Raw genomic sequence first — 27,485 nt, forward strand, 5'->3', positions numbered from 1 at the left:
AAACTATTAAAAAATATGAAATTTATAAAAATTATTAAAGTTTTTTATATCATAAAAATCATGATGTATTTTAATTAATTAAAAAAACATGTTTATAAAGGTTTATTTAAGGTTTAATTATCAAATAAACTATTAGATTTTATAGAATTTATTAAATATTTGACGCGTCGCAAAAATCGCGACGCGTTATTAAATGATTAAAAAATGAGTTTATAAAGGTTTAAAATCAAATAAACTATTAAAAAATATGAAATTTATTAAAACTATTAGAGTTTTTTATATCATAAAAATCATGATGTAATTTAATTGATTAAAAAAACAAGTTTATAAAGGTTTAATTATTAAATAAACTATTAGATTTTATAGAATTTATTAAATATTTGACGCGTCGCAAAAAGCGCGACGCGTTAATAAATGATTAAAAAATGAGTTTATAAAGGTTTAATTATCAAATAAACTATTAAAAAATATTAAATTTATTAAAATTATTAAAGTTTTTAATATCATAAAAATCATGATGTAATTTAATTGATTAAAAAAACAAGTTTATAAAGGTTTATAAAGGTTTAATTATCAAATAAACTATTAGATTTTATAGAATTTATTAAATATTTGACGCGTCGCAAAAATCGTGACGCGTTAATAAATGATTAAAAAATGAGTTTATAAAGGTTTAATTATCAAATAAACTATTAAAAAATATTAAATTTATTAAAATTATTAAAGTTTTTTATTTCATAAAAATCATGATGTAATTTAATTGATTAAAAAAACAAGTTTATAAAGGTTTATAAAGGTTTAATTATCAAATAAACTATTAGATTTTATAGAATTTATTAAATATTTGACGCGTCGCAAAAATCGCGACGCGTTAATAAATGATTAAAAAATTAATTTATAAAGGTTTAATTATCAAATAAACTATTAAAAAATATGAAATTTATTAAAATTATTAAAGTTTTTTATATCATAAAAATCATGATGTAATTTAATTGATTAAAAAAACAAGTTTATAAAGGTTTAATTATTAAATAAACTATTAGATTTTATAGAATTTATTAAATATTTGACGCGTCGCAAAAATCGTGACGCGTTAATAAATGATTAAAAAATTAGTTTATAAAGGTTTAATTATCAAATAAACTATTAAAAAATATGAAATTTATTAAAATTATTAAAGTTTTTTATATCATAAAAATCATGATGTAATTTAATTAATTAAAAAAACAAGTTTATAAAGGTTTATTTAAGGTTTAATTATCAAATAAACTATTAGATTTTATAGAATTTATTAAATATTTGACGCGTCGCAAAAATCGCGACGCGTTATTAAATGATTAAAAAATGAGTTTATAAAGGTTTAAAATCAAATAAACTATTAAAAAATATGAAATTTATTAAAACTATTAGAGTTTTTTATATCATAAAAATCATGATGTAATTTAATTGATTAAAAAAACAAGTTTATAAAGGTTTAATTATTAAATAAACTATTAGATTTTATAGAATTTATTAAATATTTGACGCGTCGCAAAAAGCGCGACGCGTTAATAAATGATTAAAAAATGAGTTTATAAAGGTTTAATTATCAAATAAACTATTAAAAAATATTAAATTTATTAAAATTATTAAAGTTTTTAATATCATAAAAATCATGATGTAATTTAATTGATTAAAAAAACAAGTTTATAAAGGTTTATAAAGGTTTAATTATCAAATAAACTATTAGATTTTATAGAATTTATTAAATATTTGACGCGTCGCAAAAATCGTGACGCGTTAATAAATGATTAAAAAATGAGTTTATAAAGGTTTAATTATCAAATAAACTATTAAAAAATATGAAATTTATTAAAATTATTAAAGTTTTTGATGTAATTTAATTGATTAAAAAAACAAGTTTATAAAGGTTTATTTAAGGTTTAATTATCAAATAAACTATTAGATTTTATGGAATTTATTAAATATTTGACGCGTCGCAAAAATCGCGACGCGTTAATAAATGATTAAAAAATGAGTTTATAAAGGTTTAATATCAAATAAACTATTAAAAAATATGAAATTTATTAAAATTATTAAAGTTTTTTATATCATAAAAATCATGATGTAATTTAATTGATTAAAAAAACAAGTTTATAAAGGTTTAATTATTAAATAAACTATTAGATTTTATAGAATTTATTAAATATTTGACGCGTCGCAAAAATCGCGACGCGTTAATAAATGATTAAAAAATGAGTTTATAAAGGTTTCATTATCAAATAAACTATTAAAAAATATTAAATTTATTAAAATTATTAAAGTTTTTTATATCATAAAAATCATGATGTAATTTAATTGATTAAAAAAACAAGTTTATAAAGGTTTATTTAAGGTTTAATTATCAAATAAACTATTAGATTTTATAGAATTTATTAAATATTTGACGCGTCGCAAAAATCGCGACGCGTTAATAAATGATTAAAAAATGAGTTTATAAAGGTATAATTATCAAATAAACTATTAAAAAATATGAAATTTATTAAAATTATTAAAGTTTTTTATATCATAAAAATCATGATGTAATTTAATTGATTAAAAAAACAAGTTTATAAAGGTTTATAAAGGGTTAATTATCAAATAAACTATTAGATTTTATAGAATTTATTAAATATTTGACGCGTCGCAAAAATCGCGACGCGTTAATAAATGATTAAAAAATAAGTTTATAAAGGTTTAATTATCAAATAAACTATTAAAAAATATGAAATTTATTAAAATTATTAAAGTTTTTTATATCATAAAAATCATGATGTAATTTAATTGATTAAAAAAAACAAGTTTATAAAGGTGTATTTAAGGTTTAATTATCAAATAAACTATTGAATTTATGGAATTTATTAAGATGTAATCAAGTCGCTAAAATTGCGACTCGTTTAATTGATTAAAAATATAGGTTTATAAAAGTTTTAAAACTAAATAATATAGAGTTTGAAGAAATAAATTATAAAAATAATAAATGTAAATTATATAGTTCTATTAAAAATGATATAAAACAACTTAATAAAAGAGAAAGAATTTAATAAATTGGAAAAAAAGTAATATACCTATAAATTGTAATAATTCAACTATAAATATTACATATTAATTATATTTTGATCATTTTCTTTAAAACTATCTTTAACATATTTTAAAACTATATGTAAAAATGGCATAATACAAAAATTAAATGTTAAGTGATAAACATAATATTGGTTGTACTTAAAAAGATAAACTAAATGTTTATTTGATATTTTTGTTTTATATAAATATAATTTTTGATCATTTTTACTATTTATTAATTCTTTTGGTATAATTATTATTTCCATTTATTAAAAATATTTTTTAATAAATTCTTTAATTTTAGTTCTATATGGTTTTAAATTTATATCTTCTTTATTCTGATATATATTATAATTTTTATATCTAAATAAAAATATTTTACCATAAGTCATATTTGGATATAAATATATTATTTGGTTATCATTTATATTTAAAACTTCTTTTGGTATAATTAATGCATGTGGTTGATCGCTCATTTAGTAATATTTTTATGTCCCCAAGGTAATGTATCTACTCTATTTTCACATACAAATCTTTTATTATCTTTATTACTTAAAGCTAATTTGTTAATTCTCACTGTGTATAATTCATGTTTAAAACTTAAAATACATGTCATCTCTCTATATTGTTCCACATCATCAAACAAACATTTCTTAAAATCATTCATATTAATTGACTTATTTACAACACTTTTCTTGATTCCTTTACATTTAACTGGATTTTTCTTATCAAACTCATAACTGTATAGCTTTGATCTTAATCCACAATATTCTTCTAAAATTTCACTATTTAATTCATCTTTAAATTTTCCAATTACTTTTTTATTCTTTTCATTAAAACATTCATGATCTTTCTTATAATCACTTGTATCGAAATCATTTATATTTTCTTTAATAATTTTATAAGGATCTTTCTTTAATACCACAAAGTAACTATCAGTGTCCATATATAATAGTTTTACATTTGGATCAAATTTCTTCAACTTTTCATAATAAAATTAATACATCAATAGCTTTGATAATTCTAAAACTGAAAATCCTATATAAATTGGTTTATCAAATTTTACTTTTTCTTTAATCATGTGAGAAGCAATACAATCGGTATCAAATATCTTAAATGTTTTAAAGTTTGGTTTTTTAGCTAGTTTTAATGAATATTCTTCATTACCTAATTTTATATCACATCTATTTCTAACATTTTCCATTCCCTTGCCAAATACGGAATTATTCATTAATTTGAAGAAGTCTTTTTCAAAATCTGACTTTGATTGAGCTCTTAATTTTGTATTCAATTGAATATATTTTTTCATATAATTGTCTTGATCAAATGCAATCACTCTATTGACTCTTTTTAATTTTAATCCTTTTTTAAGTAATATTTTAAGTTTCTTGAATGAACCACATAGTCTTTTTTATTAAATAATGTAGTACAAAGCTTATTATTATAATGTTCAGGAGCTAATGGTAAATCCTTGTGATTATCATGTAATTCCTTTGGATATTCTAAATCAACATCTAAAATATAACCATAATCAGCATTTTCATCTAATTCTAAAATTGTTTCTATCCATTCATCTGTTGTATATACATGGGGATTCATCCACTTTATATTTTTATAAGGTAATTTTTGACTTAAGGCCCATCCATATAAATTGTTCGCATCTACATATAACATATAATTTTCAGGTTTATTAGGATCATAATTTTTGGTATATTTGTTATTTGCTTTACAATACCTTGTAACACATTGAGAAATTCCACCTCTTATACCTTTTTCAATCATCAAATACATATCATAATCGCTTATCAATTCTAATTCTATTTTTGTTAATTTTAATATAGAGTCCCATGCTAATGATGGTGATGTTAAATAATGTGCAGGATCTAATTGATAGTTCTTTAAACAAACTGATCTAAAATTTTCAAATATATCTGCTAATAGCATCACATCTTGAATATTGTATAAATCAGAATAATTTCCTAATGTTTTAACTTTTAATTTGTTCCAAACTTTTAGATAATGTTTGTAGTCTTCATCACTTATATTTTCATCAGTTAAAGAACTATAAAACTGTGCTTTATCTAATATTTTATCATAATTTAATTTTTCAATATCATCTATAAATTCATAGGGAAATATACCCTTAGAAGATAGTATTTTAAAGGTTTCATTATCCTTTTTAATTATATCAATATTTTTTATAAATTTAGTCAAGTGTTTAAATTCCTTTAGATTTTTAGCTAATTTGTCAATTGATAAGCCCATAAATCTAAATGTATCTACAAATGAGAATTTTACAAATTTTCTAGGTTTATCATCTTCAAATTCATAACCATATCCTGAATTAACTGAATAATTTATATATTTTTCATCAGTATTTGCTATTAAATCAATTTTACCATATTTTTTAGCTAATTCTTTGATAAACAAATGTGTATCATAGTTTGAACTATTATGACAAAACACAGGTATATTTTGTGGAAATTTTAGATTTAAATTACAACTTGAATGTGCTGCACCTCTAAATTTTCCTGTTAAATGACAGTGATCTCTTACCTTTCGTCTTGTGTCATTATCAAAACCAATAGTTTCACAAATATGACAAACACTTGCTTTATGATATTCAATTTCTTCATTTTTAGTTAAACTCATAGGCTTTTTGTTTTTCGAATTATATTTTTTAGCTATATACTTTGAAATCTCATCTAAGTATTCAAATAATTTATTTGGTACATTTTTCAACTCTTCATCTGTTTTTGCTCTATAGCAAATTGGTTTATATATTTTATTAGTCACTCTAGAAACTAAATAAATTGTGAATCCATAAGGTATATGTTTCTGAATTTTATTTGTATATGAGTTATTTGGATTATTTTCACAAGTATTAATCTTTTTCAGAATGCTTTCAAAATCCATATAAATTACAAAAGGATGTTCAAGTTTTTTATAATAATTTTCAAATTTAACAGTTTTACCAGGAAATGGCATAATTGGTCGACAAGGTTCAAGAGATTTACAAATTATTAAATGTTCACTTAAATCTTTGTTTTTGTAAAAATGTGTTAAACATCTTCTACAAATGAATTTCTTATGTCTATTATTTTTTGTTAATTGAGTAGAAACAAATTTACTTAAATCTGTTATCAAAACATAATGTGAATTATTATCATTTTTTATATACAATAGATCAATATCTAATCTCGCATTGTAATTTTCAGATATTTGTAATGGAACAATCTTTTTATCTTCATCAAATCTGTATACATTAATTGACATGGATAGATAATTATATTTAGAATCAAATGATCTTTTTTCAAATGATTTTATATCTTTTAAACTCATTGGATAATCAAATTCTTTAAAAATTTCATCATTCATGTAATTTTTATATTGTTTTACTCTATGTGGATGATCAAACTTTTTATCTTCATATTTATCAATAGCACATCTAATTGCATAAATAAAACAATATTCATCTTTATTTTTGAAATTCATACAACACTTTTTATTTTTTATTTCAATTGGTAATTCAACATATGAACCACCATTTAATGAATTATGTTTACTTAGTTTTAAATTTAAATCTAAACCTCTTTTTAATGACCAACCAGATCCTTTTGATGGTTGATTTAAATTTTCTCTTAATATTAATTTTTTAAATTGATCATCAATAAATTCATCAGTGTTTAATATATCTGAACTTCTTAAAGGATAATACATTTGGGTTTTTTGACTATCACCATTTACTAATTGTCTTTCATATTCACAAGATAATGATAACTGACCTCTTTTATTTTTAAATTCTTGTTTTTCAATCAATTTTTTAATTTCATTTCTTTGTGATTCTAAATATTCAGATATATCTAAATCATCATTTGAATTTGTTAAATAATACTCTTGAAAATAACCTTTTAATGATGGCACTTCCTGAATATTTATTACATTTTCCTTTGGAATTGGTTTATTTTTTAAATGATCAGTTAATAATCTAATCAATTCTTTTCTAGTTTTATCTTTTATTTTAATACCATTTTTAATTGATAGATTTTGAATAAATTGTAATGATCTATATTTTAGATTATTAGGATTTTGTTTGATATTATTTAATTTTTTAATTAGTTCATCTCTATTTAAATTGTCAACATTTCTAACAGATAATTTGTTAGCAATTTCTTTTAATTTTTCACTGTTAAATAGTGAATAATTTGTTGGATCATATGACTTCTTTAATTCTTTTAATTGATCTAAATTATCGTTTTGATAATCAACTATTTTATTTTGTTTACACCAAAGTTTTAAGTTATTAACTTCAGTTTCATATTTAGTTTTATTTTCAAAATGTTTCTTTGAATTATAATGTCTATTATAATTTTTAGATAATATATTCTTATTACAATAAGGGCATAATATATTTTTATTTGTACGCTCCATTTATTAGGGGAAAAATTTGCACGATTTATTAAGAATAATTTTATTTGAAAATAATTGTTGTTGTAAAATATGAATATTAAGATAAATATTTATGTGTTAATTGAAAAATTATAAAGTATTTTAAATAAAACTTAAACTTTTTTAAAACCAGTAATTTTTTAAATAATACTTTCAAAAATTAATATTATTTTTATGAATTTTCTAATTTATTTATGTTTTTATTATGAATTTTAGTTTGTAAATGTTTTTGAAGATAACTAAGCCATTTTAAATCTCTACCACATTCACAATGGGTTGTGACTCTCATCATTTTTCTAACACATTCAATACAAATTGCAAATTTTTTATCTTTACTATAATAATGTTTATGAAAATTTTCCATATCTTTTGTTTCCTTACAATTCAAACATACTTTTTCACTTTTTTCTTCTACTATAATATTATCATATAACTTTTTTCTATAAATTAAATCACATTCTTTACAATATGAAAGTAATCCATCTTTATATTTTTTATTTTTTATAAAAATTATTAATATTTTTTAATTGTTTACGCTTTGAACATTCCTTCTCCATTTATATAGTATAAAATTTTACAAATTAGTTTTCTTCAATTCGTAATCATAAAAACTACCAAGTATATCTTCATTATTCAAGGCTTTAATACTATATGTAACAGGATTTGTATTATTAATTCTGGAAACAACGAATATTTCTCTTGACCAATTGTGTTTATATTTATTTGAAAAAGATGATTTTTTGTTTCCTATTCTAACTCTATCATTTATTTTAAATTTAGATTTTGTAATTATTTTTGGTGGGATATATTTAAAAACTGTATCTAATAAATCATTTTCATTTTCTTTATTTACATCAATTGGTTTCATTTTAATTGTTGAATGATATGAATTATTTTATTCTTTAACTATTTTTTGAAGAATATCAATCCATCTAAAATTTTTATTAATTTCAAATAGAACTTTCATTTTTTAATTTTGAGTCCTGTTATATCTTTCAATAATACTTGATTTTTCTTCATTTTCTGTATGATACAATTTAATATTATACTTTTTTTAAACTCCATTAAATTCTTTATTTATAAATTCTAGTCCTTTATCTGTATGTAATAAGTTTGGTGATTTATGACCAATTTTTATTGCATCTTTTATAATTTGTTCAAATGCTATAGATACACATTTTGCATCTTTTTTCTTTAAAGGTTTTGACCAAACATATTTAAAAAATGTATCAATAACATTCAACATATATTTATAACCATCATTTTATTTTTCATAATTTTTCATAATGATTAAATCAGCTGCCCCATAAATCATCAATACCTAATGTAACTATCTTTCTTTTTGGAATTTTTTTTCTTATTAGAGCATGAATTTCTTTAGCTTCAATTATTTGATCTTTTTTATTTAATTCCTTTTTTATTATTGGTTTAATTTCCTTTTTAATTATTTTACTTTTATTTGTTTTACATATTGAACACTTCGTAGCAATTCTAAACAAACCATTCTTCATTTCAACAATTTCTGGATTAATATTTTTAGTTTTCTTCTTACATTTATGACACTGAATAAGTTCTTCCATTTAGATATAAACATTTTATATATAAATGGATATATGTTATAGATGTTATAATTTTAATAACTTTACAATTATTAAAAATTGTATAGGATGTAATATATGTAAAAGAATTATTTCTGAAAAAAAGATTAATAGACGAAAGAATAAGAACAAACCTTTTATAAATATTTTAAGAGAATTTAATCATTTTCAACCATATCGTACACAACAATTAATCAATGAAATCTATACATTATGGATTTTAGACAATAGTTTTTAAATAACACCTAAAAATATAAAATTATTCTTAAAACAAAGAAATTATACAAACTGGATATTTTACTATCAATTCTTAAACAAAATATTCAATATTGATTTTGAATTAAATTTTGAAGATAAAAGAAATATTACAGTAATTTTTAATGCATATTTCAGTTTTACAAAAAGAAATATATCATTTAAGAAACTATTACCAATGATTTTTAAACTTTTAGAATTGAATTTTTATATAAAACCAGAATTTGATGATATTTTTTTAAATTCTTAAAACATCTACCAATTTTAAATGATCCATGCATAATATATCAACATAATGGTTTTTCTGATAACATAAGTGATACATCAGATATTATTAAAAAAAATAGAATTTTAAATATCACACAACAGTTTGTTAGAACTGTTGTGTGATATTTAAAATTCTTTTCATATATTTCAATTATTAACTGTTTAAAATTTTTATAATTATTTTTGTAATAAATGGATCTATTAGAAGAGATTAATAATATTGGAGAATGTAAATTCAAAGAATATAAACCAATAAAAAGTTTAGAATTGAATACAAAATATAAAATAGAAAAATTTGAAAAAGTTAAAGATAAATACGGACCAACAATTATTGTTGAATTAGAAAAATGTAAAGTTCATTTACCTCATAGATTTATTAATATATTTGATGAAAAAACAATTAAAGAATTAAATAAAAAAGATTTAAACTTAATTATTACTGAAATTAAAACATTCAAAGATAAAGAAACTGTTTTAGTTAAATTTGTATAAAAACTACTCATTAAATTTTAAAATTTTACTTGTTTTTAAAAACATTTTGTTTTGTAGTCAATTTTATGGAAAATATAGACATATTCATGAAAATTTCGTCAAAATTGTATACTTTTTCTAGAAAAATATAAAACTGTTAGAAATTGACCTAGAAGGGTAAAAAATAGAACATATTGTATAAAAGAATAGGAAAATTCATTTAATTTTTGAGTGGCTCCGTTTGTGGCCCAGAAGTGACATGAATATATCTACTTATATATATATATATGGCCGTTAGCGCGATAACTCGAGCAAAAATGATCCGATTTTGATGAAATTTGGTACAAACGTGTAAACCTACGTTTATTCGAACGAGTTCGCGATCCAGCATAATCGGACCATGGGAACGGGGGTTTATGGGGGGTTTTATGGGGTAAAAATGGGTTTTTCCTATTTTTGAACCTAAAAACAAAAAATTTTGCGATTTCTTTCCAAACCGTTTTGTAGAGCTTAAAAAAAGAAATAATTTAGTATATTGAAGCGCTGTTGTATGCCTAACGGTCACGGAGAAAATTCAAAAATAGTGTAATTAAAAATTCCCATGTTATTCTTATGGAGAAAATGAAAATTGTTGTAGTTTACTTTTTTATGGGTATATATTGATAAAATTTGGCAAATTTATTTATTTCATCCTATACTATTGACGTATGGTCAAAAAACACTTTTTACCTTCCCCGTAGCAGCAAACCTAAGCACTCGTTAAATCTAATGTTATTTAAATAGGGAATAATATGTCTTATTTATGGAAATATTTTAGTAAAAATGTAATCAGACGAGTTGAAATTCGCTTAGTCTGCAGGTTTGCTGCGGCGGGGGTATTTTATATTTTTTTAATTTTTTTTAGGACAAGCAGTCATTTTTGTACACAGGTATAACGAAATTTGTTTTGTGGTGTTTACAGTTTTACTCATAATAGATCTTTTTTCAGGAGCTTATAATAGAAGGATGCCCACTGAAAGGTAAGCGCTCTTTAAATAATTAAAATATTGATCACACTTTGTTATGAATAAGAGCACTAGAAAATTAGTGGCATATACAGGGTGTTCAAAAAAGGTGGGGACATAATTTACGTATTTGATTCCTTGGGTCAAAATAAAGAGAAAATCAAGAATAACATTTTTCCCAAAACCTATTCGTTAACCAGATATCAACCATTTTGTATTTTTTACATAATCAATTTGATTTTTAGATTTTTTTCAACCGATCATTAAGAAACTTGGTATTTTATTTATTTTATTTTATTTATTACATGCACGGCAAACACCATTTTCAAGAGTGTTGAGTTGACATTGATAAGAACAGGTAACTTAATGTGATGTAAAATAGATATAGAGGTGAGCAATAATTAGTATTAAGGTGAAATACGATATACAACACTGTTTTGTTAATTAAATATACAGAGATTTTACATTTAACAGCTACACAGGCATGTTGCATTAAAACAATATAAATAGACAATTTAAAACAACAAAAGCAAATGTAAATAGACTATTAACAACAAAAAATACATAATAAACCATTTACAAGAAGACAATATAGACCGTTTACAACAAAAACAAAATAAATAGACCATTTAACAGCATAATAGAATGAAAAACAGATGAATGACACTATTAACAAGACTGATACTACATGTAGTTTCTTCTGAGTACGGCACTCGTTTCTGACTTGAAGGAGGAGGGACACAGCGGTCAAAGAAGAGTTAGTTGTTGACGTCACCGCAGATGCTATTCCCTGTGCGCATCAGGCGAGGTACTGGCTGTGCTGAATGTGGGGGAGTAGGGATATTGTTGATGTCTGGAATGACGAGGGATGTGGAAGTCAATCTTACCCAGCAGCTCAGGACAGTCAAATGAACCACTTACTATCTTGTAGAGGAATACTGCGTCCATAAACCCTCTTCGAAGAAGCAACGGCGGGAGGCCAAGAAGCTGACCAATCTCGTTGATTTCAACTTCCGGGTATCGAAGGCCCATCTTGACTTTAATCAATCTAAGAAAACTGGTTTGGACTTTTTATAGTTAATTAATCAATCCCAGTAAGGGGACCACACAGTTGAGTTGTATTCCAGAATTTAGTGAACGAGAGTCATGTAGAGAGTTTTAATGGTGGTTAGAGAAAAGGGTCCTCTAGTTGCTCTGAAGATTTAACCGAACACGGAATAGGCCTTGGAGCATATGCAAGATATGTGAGCGCCAGGGTGAAGGTTGGGTGAGAAGAGTACCCCCAAGACGCGGACCTATTTGGCAGACTGCAGAACTTGAAGACCAATATGGTAATTGGAACTGCATTATTACACACTTTTTCTCATTCAGGTCCATAGAGTTGATTTGGCACCAATGAATAACATTGTTAAGGTTTCTCTGAAGGCGAGCATTGTCATCCTTTGAGGAAATCTCACAGAAGAGTTTCAGGTCAGCTGCAAAGAGTCATTTATGAAGATGTTAAATAAAAAAGGGCCAAGCAGAGACCCTTGAGGACGCCCGAAGTGACACTAATCGGATATAATGAGGCCAACGAGTGCCTTACCATCAAGGAGCGATTGGTCAGATATAATTTGATGAAATTGAGAAGTGCACCGGTCACACCGTAGGCCTCCAACTTGCCAAGCAGATGTTTATGACTTACTCTGTCATAAGCCTTCGAGTAATCAAGATAAATGCAGTCAACATGTAGTCCTTACCCAAATGCCAAAACCATGTGGTCTTTAAAGAGAATTAGATTGATCGAAGTGGATCTCATAGTGGAAGTCGACAGCAATGGTAACTTTTAACGGAAATTTCTTCTTAGTCAGTTTCAGGATTGCAGACTATTGCGTAGTATGACTGGAATCCTAAGCGAAATCTTTGACAAAAAGTTAACGCCTCCGGTGGGATTCAGAATTCTCGATTCCCCACCCCTCCTCCGGTGACCACTACCCTCAGGCCATAAATCAGGGGATTAACCCAAACAAAGATCTGGGCCATTGTCCGTCTCCCGACTGGAATCAGCCGACTTCGCATTGATAGTGTAGGTGCCCAAGTGAGCTTAATGAGTATAAAACCACTCTAATGGATACAACAGAGTGTTCTACGTTCCTTGGTAAAAGTCGAATCGAAACTGATATAAACCGCTTCCTGTCAGTAAAAGATTTGACACAACACAACCATTCGTTGAAGACTGTAGTAAAGAGGTGATATTTCAAGGTGGAATTCTTAATATACAAGAGTTGTCAAAATTAAGGCTATGTAGTAAATCTGTATAAATAAAGTTACATTTTTGTTTGTACATTGCGTAGAAACGTGCAGTATTTAGTTATTTTTACGTTTCATAGCCTAAGAAAGCCGAAATGAGTTTTATCTCAATTTCTGTCTGTATGTTTGTCTGTCGCTCTGTCATTCTGTATTTACCGCCAAAATGTTAAAACTAGAGTACAGATCAAGATTCCAATATTTTTTTCAGTATTCACTGGATTAACGTGAGTGTCCTTGGCTTTTAAAATATGGCCTCGCTACTTTGGAAATAAAATAAGGAACCCTCAATCACCCAATTTTGTGTGACTTTTGTCAAGTTTTCTCCTTTTCGTTCAAGATTCAAAATGGCGGATTCAAGAAATCTTTGAACATCTGCCATTTTGACAGGATCAACCTTAAGTAATAAAGTGCGGTTTGCGGCATTGTATTCTACTAAAAAAGACCTTTAATTTGATGTGCATATTGACCTATGCTTCCATTTAAGATTTTCTTCCGACTCCTTGTGGGACGTCCCCCTGAAGAGTTATTGGATCACTGAATATGTGTTAAAATAGTTTTATGCCCTGTAACTTTGTACCAAGTATTGAAGCTCAATCTGCATTATATTTTAAAATATTGAGCCGTACCCAGACTTTTCAATCGCCCTTTATAGATACTCGTATATCAATCATTTGTTTGGCGAATACGACATCTATGAAATATCGAACAGCTGTTTGGATAAAGTATTTCTTTCTAGCTGTCACTGATATGTTTACATTAATTGTTGTTTACAAATACCGCAACCATTCCCGATCACGTATTGTAAGCAAATCAAAACCAAGTGAGATTAAAAACGTCTTGCCTTACATAACGGATTTAATTAATCGCAAGTGTAACATTTATTCTTGAGTTTTAATAACCGGTAAAAAGACCGTGAATCAGTGTTGTATACGAATGGGAAACTTGCATTTTTTTAATCTTCGTCGCCAATAGCTTACAAACAAGGTTTCCACTCATTGACGGCGTTCAAGGACAGTTGGGTAAAGTGTAAAGTAAAAAAATCACAACTGCAGTGGGTGATCGCGGATGTCGCTGCGATCATGGAAGATCTTTCCGATTTCGCTGTGATCGTAACAGAGGTTTAACACAGATGTAGCTAAACTCGCTGCCCTCGGAGCCCTTTTGACGGACCTGCACCAACCTTCACAAAAACCATCCAATAATGCTCAATAATGCCTGAAAATTTCATTACAATCTGGCAAGCGGTTTCAGAGTCCATAAAGGACAAACACACAAATAAACATACATACATACATTGAATTTTTATAGATAGGTAACTTTATCCTTGGAATTATTATACAGGGTGGTAAAAAAGTCCCAGGACAGTTAAATATTTTATTAAATAATGCAGATAGAGCTACAATACTTGGTACAAAGTTACAGGACATAAAACTCTATTTTAACACATATTCAGTGATCCAATAACTTCAGGGGGACGGCCCACAAGGAGTCAGAAGAAAATCTTAAATGGAAGCATAGGTCAATATGCACATCAAATTAAAGGTATGTTTTAGTAGAATACAATGCCGCAAACCGCACTTCAAAAGGTTGATCCTGCGTAAAATGACAGTTGTTTAAAGATTCATTTAATTTACATTGCTATTATACGCTTACTCCTCGGGGCTCAGCCCTAGGAATCGGAAGAAAATTGTTAACGTAAGCATAGGTCGATATGCACATCAAATTAAAGGTCTTTACTAGTAGATTACGATGCCGTAAATTCAAGCTCAAAAGAATGCCTGAGTAAAAAATGGCAGTCGTTAAAAGCTTCAAAATGGCGGATTCAAGAAATCTTTGAACATCTGCCATTTTGACAGGATCAACCTTTTGAAGTGCGGTTTGCGGCATTGTAATCTACTAAAAAATAACTTTAATTTGATTTGCATATTGACCTATGCTTCCATTTAAGATTTTCTTTCGACTCCTTGTGGGCCGTCCCCCTGAAGAGCTATTGGATCACTGAATATGTGTTAAAATAGATGTGTATGCCCTGTAGCTTTGTACAAAGTAATGTTGCTCTATCTGCATTATTTTTTAAAATATTTTAATGTCCTGGGACTTTTTTACCACCCTGTATAGTAGTGCATTGCAGAATTAACTGGCAAAAACGTATTCTAAATGTTAACATTGCGTACTGGCTTGATGATAGATCACGATCAGCTGTATTGAAGTAAACAAAAATCAGCAGTATATGGCTTCTAATGCTATTCTTGTGGAGAAAATTTTACGTTTTATCTCGTTTTCTGGTAACTTTATGGGAATTCTGCTATTTTTCCCGAGTCCCTGGAGTAAGGAAATTTAATTTCAGACCTCTCCCACTTTTCTGCAACTTACCAGACGTCCACAATTTTCTAGTAAAAATTTTGTCTTACAGAATTATACAGGGTGTCCATAAAAAACGTTTCAGGACTTTAAGAAATGAATCCTCATACTAAAAGGAAGAAAAAAGTAAATGTGAAGGTATGTCCGAAATAGTTATTTGTGTAAACTAGTGGGGAAAGTGGCACTTTGCTGCACACGAGAGCAATGTTTACGCACGAGCCGCAGGCGAGTGTGGAATGATCTCGAGTGCAGCAGGCCTTTTGCACTCGTGTTACACATTATATTTTTCCTACAGTCACTATAAAGCATATAAATAATTAGTCTTTTAAACACTATATAACACGTTTTTTAGGTTCAGCTGGAAACACAAATAGGTACCCTAGAGAAAGTAGTACCCGGTCCGTATCACTCCGCTATTTTTCCTCGGCAAGAAATGTGCTCCACGTTTTGAGAATATAGTTCCGTATGTTTTTGTAATTTGAAATGGTTTCCGCGCCTAAAAAATGCTTTAAAGGTATTTTTTGTTTATTAAGATGGTAGGAATGTTTTAAAAACGTTTGAAAGAAAAGTCTAGAAAGTGCAGAAATACCGAAACTATATAAACACGAAATGACAGGTTATATCGTAGTTATAATAGTCAATCAGCTGCTCATAGTATTTTTATCCTTATGTGTTGCCAACCTATTTCCAAGCGTACACGGATTACGTGCATAATAGAACCACGCTGTTTTGTGTTGTTTCGTTGGAATCCTGATGTGCGGCAAAGTATAAACCGTACGACAAAGTATAAACCGTACGGCAAAGTATAAATATGCAGCAATTAGCAGCATTCTGTACTATAAACAGTACAAGGAAGCACACTTTGTCGGGTGACTGTAGGAAAATGCATATTCACCCAGTTATCCGCCATTTTGTTTTTTATACAAAAATATTTTTATCTGTGAAGTTTTTCATTCGATGATTATGAAATTTAGTAACCATGTTAACGTACACAAGACCTATTACAGAAAAAATAATCAAGTTGTTCCGACTGTAAATTTTAATATGGCGGCCGTTTGATTTTTTATAACTTAAATAATTCGAAAACGGCAAATTTTATGAAAACAAAGTCAGGAATACTTTTCTTAGCATTTTCTATTCCCTATCAAACGATACCAAGATAAAAAGATCGGACTAAAGATAACTGAAATATAGGCCTAACGTTTTTTGTGTAAAAATAAGGCAAAGTTTGTTGGGGAACCCTTTGGCCTTGTCTTACAGCTAAAAAACCTTTAATTTCAGTTGTCTTTCGTCCGACCTTTTTGATCTTGGTATCGTTTGATAGGGAATTAAAAATTCTAAAAAGTATTATTGACATTTGTTTCATAAAATTAGCCGTTTTTGAGTTATTTAAGCTATAAAAATTCAAACGGCCGCCATTTTAAAATTTACAATCGGAACAACTTTATTAATTTTTCTATAATAGGTCTTGTGTATGTTGACATGGTAACCGAATTTCTTAATCATCAGATGAAAAAAATATTATTTTTTTCACAGATAAAAATATTTTTGTACAAAAACAAAATGGCGGATAACAGGGTAAATATGCATTTTCGGACATACCTTCACATGAACTTTTTTCTTCCTTTTTGTATGAGGATTCATTCCCAAAGTTCTGAAACGTTTTTTATGGACACCCTGTATATAAGGGTGCTTCTTGTTATGTATGTGTGTAATATTTGCATTACGTTAACTCTATTTCCACTTCGAACAAAAAACAGTCTTACAATCTTTGAGACTTAACACCGATTGTTGACTCTTTTTCAGTACCTAACGGTTATCATGCTGTTTCAGCTGCTGATATATACGTAGAAGAAAACAAGTTAGCAGTACAGAAAGATAAACTAGTCGCCAGATACATCAGTGAGCAAAATGGCTATAATATATATTGCTATAAAAGTGAAGGAAAGGAACATATATTGGTCATAAAGCAAAAAACCCGATTTATAATATCTATTAAAGGATTAGATTGTTCGTATTCTAAGGATGTGAATTCCATTTTTCTTTTCGAACATCGAGACGTGAATCTGATGATGGTAGGGGCAACCTTACCGGTGTCCCCTCAAAACGGCAGACGTTTGAAACTGGAACATCCTTGGTGTGTCTACAAAGTCCATTTGGGTGTGCGATCCAACGACATCGTACCGGCATTCTATGACAAACCCGCAGAGAATGTGAAATGGATTGAGGTAAATAAAACTCAATTATTTTAGTTTTTTTGGTAAGAAAAGATACACATAACTTAGTTAAGTTTTGTATTAACTTACAATCCTATTCGTGCTGAAGTGGATATAAACTGTTGGAGGTTGAAATGTGATCTGTTAGACCATAGTAAAAGCATAGATTAAAAGAAGTAGACAGATCTAAAGTGACATCTCCGTTGCGAGGCACGGGTACGGCAGCCAGTATTTACATAAAAATAACCTAGAATCTGTACACGCATTGAAACAGCTTAATTTGTACTAGTATACATGTTGCTCGAATTCGAGCAATTGCAAAGTATTACAGGAGTTATTTTAAAACGAATAACAGTCATACTTACCATTAATTTAAAAGAGTCAACTAAAGATTACCGGTGTGTAGCTCAGACCATTTTTGTCTTCATTATTGATAAACCTAAATCATTCCTGCCGGTTTTCTCCTTCTCAAAATGCCTCGCTGTACAGGCAACACAGGTCATTGATAGAGGGCCAATTGAGAACGAAAAGTCGTTTTGGGGTACTGTTAGGGCGCATTTGTAACTTATAGTTGAGATTGTCCAGGGTCAGGTGCCGACTCTATGTTTCGTTGTCGTCATGTCGGAGGCATTTAAAAGAAAAAAACAACAATTTTACAAATTATAGCTAAAGAAAACAACGATAAATGCACAAATTTAAGTTACAATAATGCTAACACGATCCGTCATAGCGACACAAAAAAACGATAAATACACAAATTTAAGATACAACCATATATTAACACGATCCGTCTTGGGGGTTATGTTTATACAAACTCAAATAGTAAATAAGCAATGCGTTTCATTGAATTTAAAAATAAATAACAGCAATTAAATTATACAGCTGATCAAAATGTAAACAATTATGTTCTTCATAAGGATAACGTGGGAACTTTCAAAGCCACTGGGGCAGAGCCCAAGGGATTTTTTTCAAAAATGTAAGGCCAGTTTGCAAATCTACGCGACACGCTAAGAGACGTCAATGGATAAAATCGGTTAAGAAATGGCGGAGGAGTTCAACCGACAAAGTTTCATGTAGCGTATTAATTATATAGACTAGTGTACATGTTGCTCGAATTCGAGCAATTAGAATTTGCAAACCAATAACAATCATACTAAGCTGTCCACATTTCAACAAAAACACACCTACCTTCCCTGTAGCAGCAAACCTAGGTACTCATATTAAAATTAACTTATTGTTATTTATGTAGGAAACAATGACCATTTTCAGGGAATATGTTTGTAGAAATTAAGCCAGGTAAATGGAAATATTGGTTTGCTGCGGATGCACAGTTTTAATAACAACAGCAATGATTGTAGAATCTGAATTATTACTTATATCCATGAGTTTATCTAGCAATTATTTCCTGTAAAATATTGTTGTAAATGTAAAATAGCAGCTAAAAAATATTGGACAGACTCGGTCAACAAATGACGTAACTGAAAGAATCCCATACTAATGACATTAACATATAGTTTGACAGTAGTTCCATTTAATCAATGTTAAATGTTTACATTCGGGCGAGTGGCATATTTTATTCATGTTTATGATCCATACAGTTCCTGTTCTAATAATCATGCAGTATTTAATATATTTGGACCAGCTGTGTTGAATTTTGAAATCAAAATTAATTTGACAGTTAGTTCTGATTGTTTACATTTTTAAATTTTGTGGGTTTGTTCTTTGTTACCATGGATACCATAAATAAATATTTCACTTTTAATTTCTGACAACAGCTGGAGTTTCATAACAAATTTTGTTTCCCATGTTAATCTTATGGATAAATACGAAACTTTAAAGGGCCCCAGGGCCTCACTCTCTAATTATTTACCTAAAAAGAAAGTTTCCTGCACAACTTCACGTTACGCTCTTTACAATGACACCAAAAACATGTCAATCGGTTCAGTAGTTTCGGAGGAGTAATTGTCACAAAAATCCTGCTTGCGTATTAAATAAGTATAGATTACTTATTTACAGGATATTAGTTATAATTAATATAATATCAACAAAGAAAATAATTGTAAAATTAATGACGTAAAAATACTTTAATAAAAACATAATGACAAGTAAAATAACTAAGAATTGAACACGCAATAATTTTTTCCTACAGTTACCTAACAATGTACATGTTCTCTCACTGATTTGAGAAATCAAAGTGGCCAATTCGCTCATCAGTGAATTACTTTGTCTCAATCCAGATTTGCAACGTGAAGGCACGAAATAGTGAGCGCGTAACATGCAGACAACGTCGTATGCGCGCGAAATACGTTGGCAGCACTGGCTGTAAATCAGCTGGTCAGCTGTTGTACTGTTGTATTTGTCACTTCACGTTAAATGTTATATTAAAAGTTCACTTCTGTGTAAAAATAGGTTATGTTTCTTCACCAATTTATTTGTTTTATGGTAACTGTAGGAAAAGTATAATGTGCAACTCGAGTTCAAAGTACAATTGCCTCACTCGAGAAACCATTTCTCACTCGCCTACGGCTCGTTTTTCTCTCAGGATTTCTCTCGAGTGAGTCAATTGCTCACTTTTCTCACTGGTTGCACAAATATATTAATAGGCAAGCGTGTTTCTTTAAAACCTTTTTGCTCAGCTCGTGTACATCGCAGGGAAAATCTACGCATACACTTGGAAAGATATTTTCCTGTAGATGTGCAGAATACCTTTATAAATTAAAATAGGCTCAAAAATAAGCACAAAAAATGAGTTTAAAATTTTGAAAAAATTAAATCTGTTGCCATGCTGGTGACGAAATAACAACTAAATATAAACAGAAAATCAAAACAAATGGAAGAAACTCCAATCACATGTTTTATTTACAGTGTGGGGTGAAAATAGAGAGTCTGTACATTACATATTTTTGGTCGAGTTTCGACCACTGGACGACCTCTAGTAACTATTAAACTGCAGTAGGTCTATTTACAAACAACAAAGTAAACAACGTGAAACAGTAGATATAATAGGAGAATATGACCCCACTTTCGGCGTTTTAGAGGCACTTTTAGGGCACTTTTTATAGGGGAAAAATGAGAAAAAAATGGAAGAGCTTTTTTTGGCCACTTTTTTTAAAGACCCAGCTCTCGACCTATACACCCCCATATAAATTTTCTACTTTTTTAATACTAAAAATCACGTCTGGAAATGGTGAGCTTTTTTTTTGGCCACTTTTTTAAAGACCCGGATCTCGTCCAATACAAGCCCATACAAATGTTCAAACTCCATTAAAATTTCAAATCCACATCTATTCCCATGTATATTTTCAAAACCATGTGAGGTTTGCGCGTGAACTCGGGCACGCTTGTGGCTATGTGTAAACTATGCCTGACTCAAATGAATGACTGTGAGTGTAACCTAATGACCCCAATCAAAACCAATTGTCAACATTCTCTGCCTGTCTGGCGCCAGTCTGTCTGGGGCAGGTTTAGACAATTACCAAATATGTTTGATTGATTGACCTCAATTATTCAATTGTTCAATTTCAGTTTGTTCAATTTCCATTGTTAAGTTCTAAATTAATTTAGACAATTTTGTGGTATATAAGGGGGGCATTCTACGGAATCATCACTAACTCTTCCACCTGGATCTTCTTGTTTTGGTAAGTCTTTGACATCTAAGCTAGACTATTGTAATATTATGTTGTCGCGTGTCGGGTCATGGGATCAATTGGTGACGTAATTGATGCTTGTACTCATACCCTGTATTTCTTTTAACTTAGGAGTGTAGCTAATTTCCCGAGTCCTTTTTTCAAAACTTAGCCGAATTGAGTCACTAAGGAACTTGTAAAAAATGTATATAAGTCTATTTTTAAACACTTAGAGTATTTTGAACAGTCACTAAGGAACTTAAAATGTATATAAGTCTATTTTAAAAAACTTAGCCAAATTCACTCATGAGGGGGACTTTGAGTCAAAAGTTTGCACAAGTTATTATTTAAAAACTTAGCCGAATTATACTCACTATATAATTTTGTCGAGTCCCTTTTAACATAGGTAACATAGTCTTCTCTATAACTAACACTCACTCTGTATATATGTAGACTCAGCAATCTGAATTGCTAAAAAGTATTTTTATTTAAGATTTTGGATTTAGTTTTGATTTAGAAAATTACAATTGCCAAATCTTATTGTACGAAATTGTTTTGAATATTAAAATTTAAAATTCTGATTTAAATTATTATTTCCCATTAATTGAAATTGTCTAAAATGTAATTTCCACCATATAGAAGATGCTAACTTTGTTTTTTAGTTACATGTCAACTGTGTGCTGCTTCTCTATCCAAAAAGTAACTTATTTTGTTATTACTATTTTTAAGTGAGTCAAAAATATATACAAGTTATTTTTTTAAAACTTAGCCAAATTCACTCACGGGGGGGACTTTGAGTCAAAAGTGTGTACAAGTTATTATTTAAAAACTTAGCCAAATTTCATGCACCGGGGGACTTTGAGTCAAAAAAGTGCACAAGTTATTATTTAAAAACATAGCCAAATTTCATGCACCGGGGGACTTTGAGTCAAAAGTGTGCACAAGTTATTATTTAAAAACTTAGCCAAACTTCATGCACCGGGGGACTTTGAGTTAAAAGTGTGTACAAGTTATTATTTAAAAACTTAGCCAAATTCACTCACGGGGGGACTTTGAGTCAAAAGTGTGCACAAGTTATTATTTAAAAACTTAGCCGAATTATATTCACTATATAATTTTGTCAAGTCTCCTTTAAAATAGGTAATACTCACTCTGTATATATGTAGACTCAGCAATCTGATGTGCTAAAAAGTATTTTTTATTTAAGATTTTGGATTTAGTTTTGATTTAGAAAATTACAATTGCCAAATCTTATTGTATGAAATTGTTTTGAATATTAAAATATAAAATTCTGATTCAAATTATTATTTCTCATTAATTGAAATTGTCAAAATGTAATTTCTACTATATAGAAGATGCCAACCTAGTTTTTTAGTTACATATATAAAAATGAAGACTACATGTCAACATTGTTTTGCATCGCTCTCCAAAAAAAGCAACCTTATTCGCCACTACAAATTGATACACCAAATGAAGGTAAAACTGTGCAAAGTTTGTAATTTAATCTGTGATAGTAACATAGCTCTAAAATCTCATATATTACAAACTCATAAGACTTGTAATTTCTGTAAAAGAAATGTTGTTGGTCATTTTAAAAGACACGTAAATTCTTGTAACAAATGTCCATATACAATGATTAAATTTGTTGGTGAATCGATTAAAACTGAACTTAAAAGTACTCTTCAATCTTGTCCTCTACCAATAATTGGACTTTAGTAAGGAGAATCAAATTTATAAAATATACAATAGATCAAAATGGAAAATTAGTTAATGAGAAAGAATGTATTGCAGATTTCAGAAGCCTTACTATACTAACCATTGAGAAGAGAGATTTAAAGCCTCAAATTGAAAATGCTCTTTTAAAGATTGACGCTTCCATACACAAATATCAAGCCGAAGGTAGTGGATGGATATATGACCACACTAAATATTGGCAGTTGCACGTTTACAAGTATAAGCCCCTAACTCCAAAGTCATACATTCCTACACCAGAAAGCATTAAATTGACAAAAGCAGTTTTAAATATAAAAAATTCGGATAATAAATGCTTCCTTTGGTCAATTTTAGCAGCTTTATATCCAAGGAATGCTAAACATGCTAATAGAGTCTCTAACTATGCACCCTATGTAGGTAAGTTGAACATGACAAATATAAAATATCCCGTAAAAATATCTGACATAGATCAATTTGAAAGAAAGAATAATATAAGTGTTAATGTATTTGGAGTTGAAGACCAAAAATTTATATATCCATTAAGAAGAACCAAACTAAATAGTAATACTCATATAGATCTATTATTATTACAACAAGGTCGTAAATCACATTACTGTTTAATTCGTAATTTTAATATGTTAATGCTGCGGTCTACAAAACATAACAATAAGAAGTATTTTTGCAAGTTTTGTTTACAACATTTTTACACCAAAGATAAATTAGAACATCATATAACATATTGTAAGAACTTTGATGCACAAAGAGTGGAAATGTCTAAACAAGATACATTACAATTTAAAAATTATAAATATCAACTTAAAGCCCCATTTGTGATTTATGCTGATTTTGAGTGCTTTATAAACTCCAGTATACATATTCCATCGGGATTTGCATTTGTCGTAGTAAAAGATTCTAAGATTATTTCTGAAGAGTTATATAGTGGTGCAAATGTTATGGATGTGTTTTTCGAAAGATTATTTGAGACTTATGATTGTATTAAAAGTCAAATGGTGATATATATTCCCCTTGTAATGACTCCTGAGCAAGAGGCATCTTTCCAAAACTCAACACATTGTCACATTTGCGAAAAGCCTCTATATTTTGATAGGGTACGAGAACATTGTCATTCAAATGGCCAATACCGTGGAGCTGCCCACAATGATTGTAATTTAAACTATAAAGTAACAAAGAAAATACCAGTATTCTTCCATAACTTGAAAAATTACGATGGACATTTAATTATGCAACACTTGGGAAAATATAATCGTAAATTAAATTTCATAGCCAAAGATATGGAAAAGTACATTTCATTCTCTGTTGATGATTTAGTATTTTTAGATTCTTATAACTTTCTGTCCCTTCCATTATACAAATTAGCTTCCAATTTAAATACATTTAGATTCATAGACAATCCACTACTACAACGCAAAGGCGTATTTCCCTATGAATATATGACAGGACCAGATAAGTTTGCAGAGTCTCTACCTCCAATTGAAAAATTTTACAGTACTTTAACTAAAGAACACATCTCTCCCATCGAATATGAACATGCTAAAAATGTCTGGACCCATTTCAATATAAATAATTTACAAGAATATCATGATTTATATCTTAAAACAGATGTATTGCTACTGGCTGATGTGTTTGAGACATTTAGAGACCTGTGTTTAAAAGATTACAAACTTGACCCCGTACATATGTATTCACTTCCTGGATTAACATGGGAGGCCTGTCTTAGAATGACTGGTATAAAATTACAATTATTTCAAGATATTGACATGCATTTGTTCATAGAAAGTGCAATCAGAGGAGGAGTCAGTATGATTTCCACACGTTATGCTAAAGCCAATAATAGATATATGGGAGAACATTATGATCCCAATCAAGAAAGTGTGTATTTAATATATTTAGATTGTAACTCGCTATACTCCACAGCTATGTGTGAGATACTACCCGTGGATGGATTTCGTTGGACGAATGAGATAGACTACAAATACAATCAAAATGATGAGTTTGGATACATTTTAGAAGTTGATTTAAAATATGATAAAAACTTACATGATTTACATAATGACTATCCATTAGCACCTGAGAAAATGAATGGAAAATTAATACCTAATTTAAATGACAAAACTAAATATATTTTACATTATAAAGCATTACAAAAATATGAGGAATTGGGTTTGATTGTTAAAAAATACCATAGAATTTTAAAATTTAGACAGTCTAAATGGCTTGCGCCCTATATTAATTTTAATATTGAAAAACGCAAATGTGCTAAAACTGATTTTGAAAAAGACTTTTACAAATTGTTAAATAATAGTCTCTTTGGTCGAACAATTATGAATCAACGAAGGTTTCGCGACATATATCTCAAGGATGAGTCACTATTAACAAAATATGTCAATAATCCAAGGTTTGACTGTAGCAAAAAGTTTGATAACAATTTACATGCTATACATTTAAATAAATTAGTTGTAAAGTTTAATAAGCCGATATATTTGGGAATGACCATTTTGGATATTAGTAAAGTAATAATGTATGATTTCCACTATAATTATATGTCAAAATTTAAGAACAAAAGATTTCTAATGACAGATACAGATTCTTTAATGTATTCTATAGTTACAGAGGACTTTTACAAGGAAATAGAATGTGACTTGCACTATTTTGATACCTCTGGATATAGTAAAGACCATTTCTTATACTCTGATAAAAAAAAAAAAGTCACTGGAAAGTTTAAAGACGAATTAGATGGTCATATTATGTATGAATATTGTGGTTTAAGACCAAAGTTATATTCTTACATTCCTCTAAAATGGTTATATGAAGAAGACAAGCAAGCTTTAGAGGTAAAGAAAGCTAAAGGAGCTGATGGTGCTACAGTTAAACATCTTCTCAGACATCAACATTATTTGAACTGTCTTGTAACTGGGCAAGATTACTATGAGAATGTGACAAGAATTAAATCTACAAATCATCATCTTCAAACCTTGACCATGAACAAGAAAGTACTATCCTTTGACGATGACAAGAGGTTTATTCTAGAAGATGGCATCAACACCCTTGCTCTTGGTCATTATAAAATTGATCAAACATAAATCTATATTTGCCATTATTCTTCGACCTTTCTTTGTCTATTACAAAAAAGCCATATTTAGTTTTATCCCAGCATTGGTGGCAGAGATTTCTAAATTGGTTAAATGAAAAGTCACTACCAACATGATTGTTATATACATGTTTTAAATTTAAATCATCTTGTTTAAATAATATTAGGAAATTTACATTATCACGTAAATGTTTGTGTACTTTGCTGTAAGATTGACACAAGTAAAAACAGTTAATATTTTTATGTCGACCCATTGAGAAAAATTGTGTAATATTTGGACTATTTATGTCATCAAATATGACAACTGACTGTGATTTTACATCATTTGGTGTGATTTCACAGTCAGTAAACGTGTGTAATTTCACTTCGTCACACAAACGAAATATTTCAATTATTTTTTTATATTTTTCTTGTTCTAAAGATTTTGATATTAAATATAGGTTTGTAAATTTTAATCCTTCCTTTTTTACAATTAAATTATAAATTACAACCGTCTTCCCACTTCCACTTGGACCACAAATAACACATCGAATATTGGTAGGAAATAGACCCAACTTCTTTGGTATATTTTCCTTAGTATGAACTATTTTAAATTTGTGTTTTTGTTGAATAAAAGACATTTTTTATATAATAAAAATGGTAAAAAATAATAAGAAAACATGTAAAAAGGGCAAAGGTTTATTCCTAAAGCCTTACAGGGGTCGAGGGTTATTGAATACTCTTATAAATAACCTTCCATTTAATTTGAAAATACCAACATATCAATACTGTGGACCTGGAACGAATATTCGTGAGAATTTAGCTAAAAATGTACCTCCAAAAAATAAGTTAGACTCTTATTGTAAAGAGCATGACATATTCTACATGAATAATCCCGATACCGCTGCTCGGAACAAAGCAGACATGAGATTAGCAGACTTAGCTTGGACTAGAGTAACGGCGAATGACGCAAATCTTGCTGAAAGAGCTGCAGCTTATGCGGTGACAAATTTGATGAAGGCAAAAGCAAAAATGGGAATGGGATTAAAATTTAATAAAAAAGATGG

General features: G+C 28.3%; 1 protein-coding gene across 1 annotated transcript in view; it reads left to right on the forward strand.

The window, feature by feature from the left end:
* LOC129004653 (uncharacterized) overlaps positions 1 to 27,485 on the forward strand; it is a 276,975-nt gene that overhangs the window by 160,039 nt on the left and 89,451 nt on the right. The window contains exons 27-28 of the mRNA XM_054433204.1: positions 11,110 to 11,140; positions 17,609 to 18,003. Of these exons, the coding sequence (XP_054289179.1) occupies positions 11,110 to 11,140; positions 17,609 to 18,003 (426 nt within the window). The remainder of the gene's footprint in view (positions 1 to 11,109; positions 11,141 to 17,608; positions 18,004 to 27,485) is intronic.

Source organism: Macrosteles quadrilineatus, unplaced genomic scaffold (genome assembly GCF_028750875.1).
Source record: "Macrosteles quadrilineatus isolate MER2022 unplaced genomic scaffold, UCM_ALF_1.0 Scaffold_10__1_contigs__length_6754688, whole genome shotgun sequence".
Lineage (NCBI taxonomy): Eukaryota > Metazoa > Arthropoda > Insecta > Hemiptera > Cicadellidae > Macrosteles > Macrosteles quadrilineatus.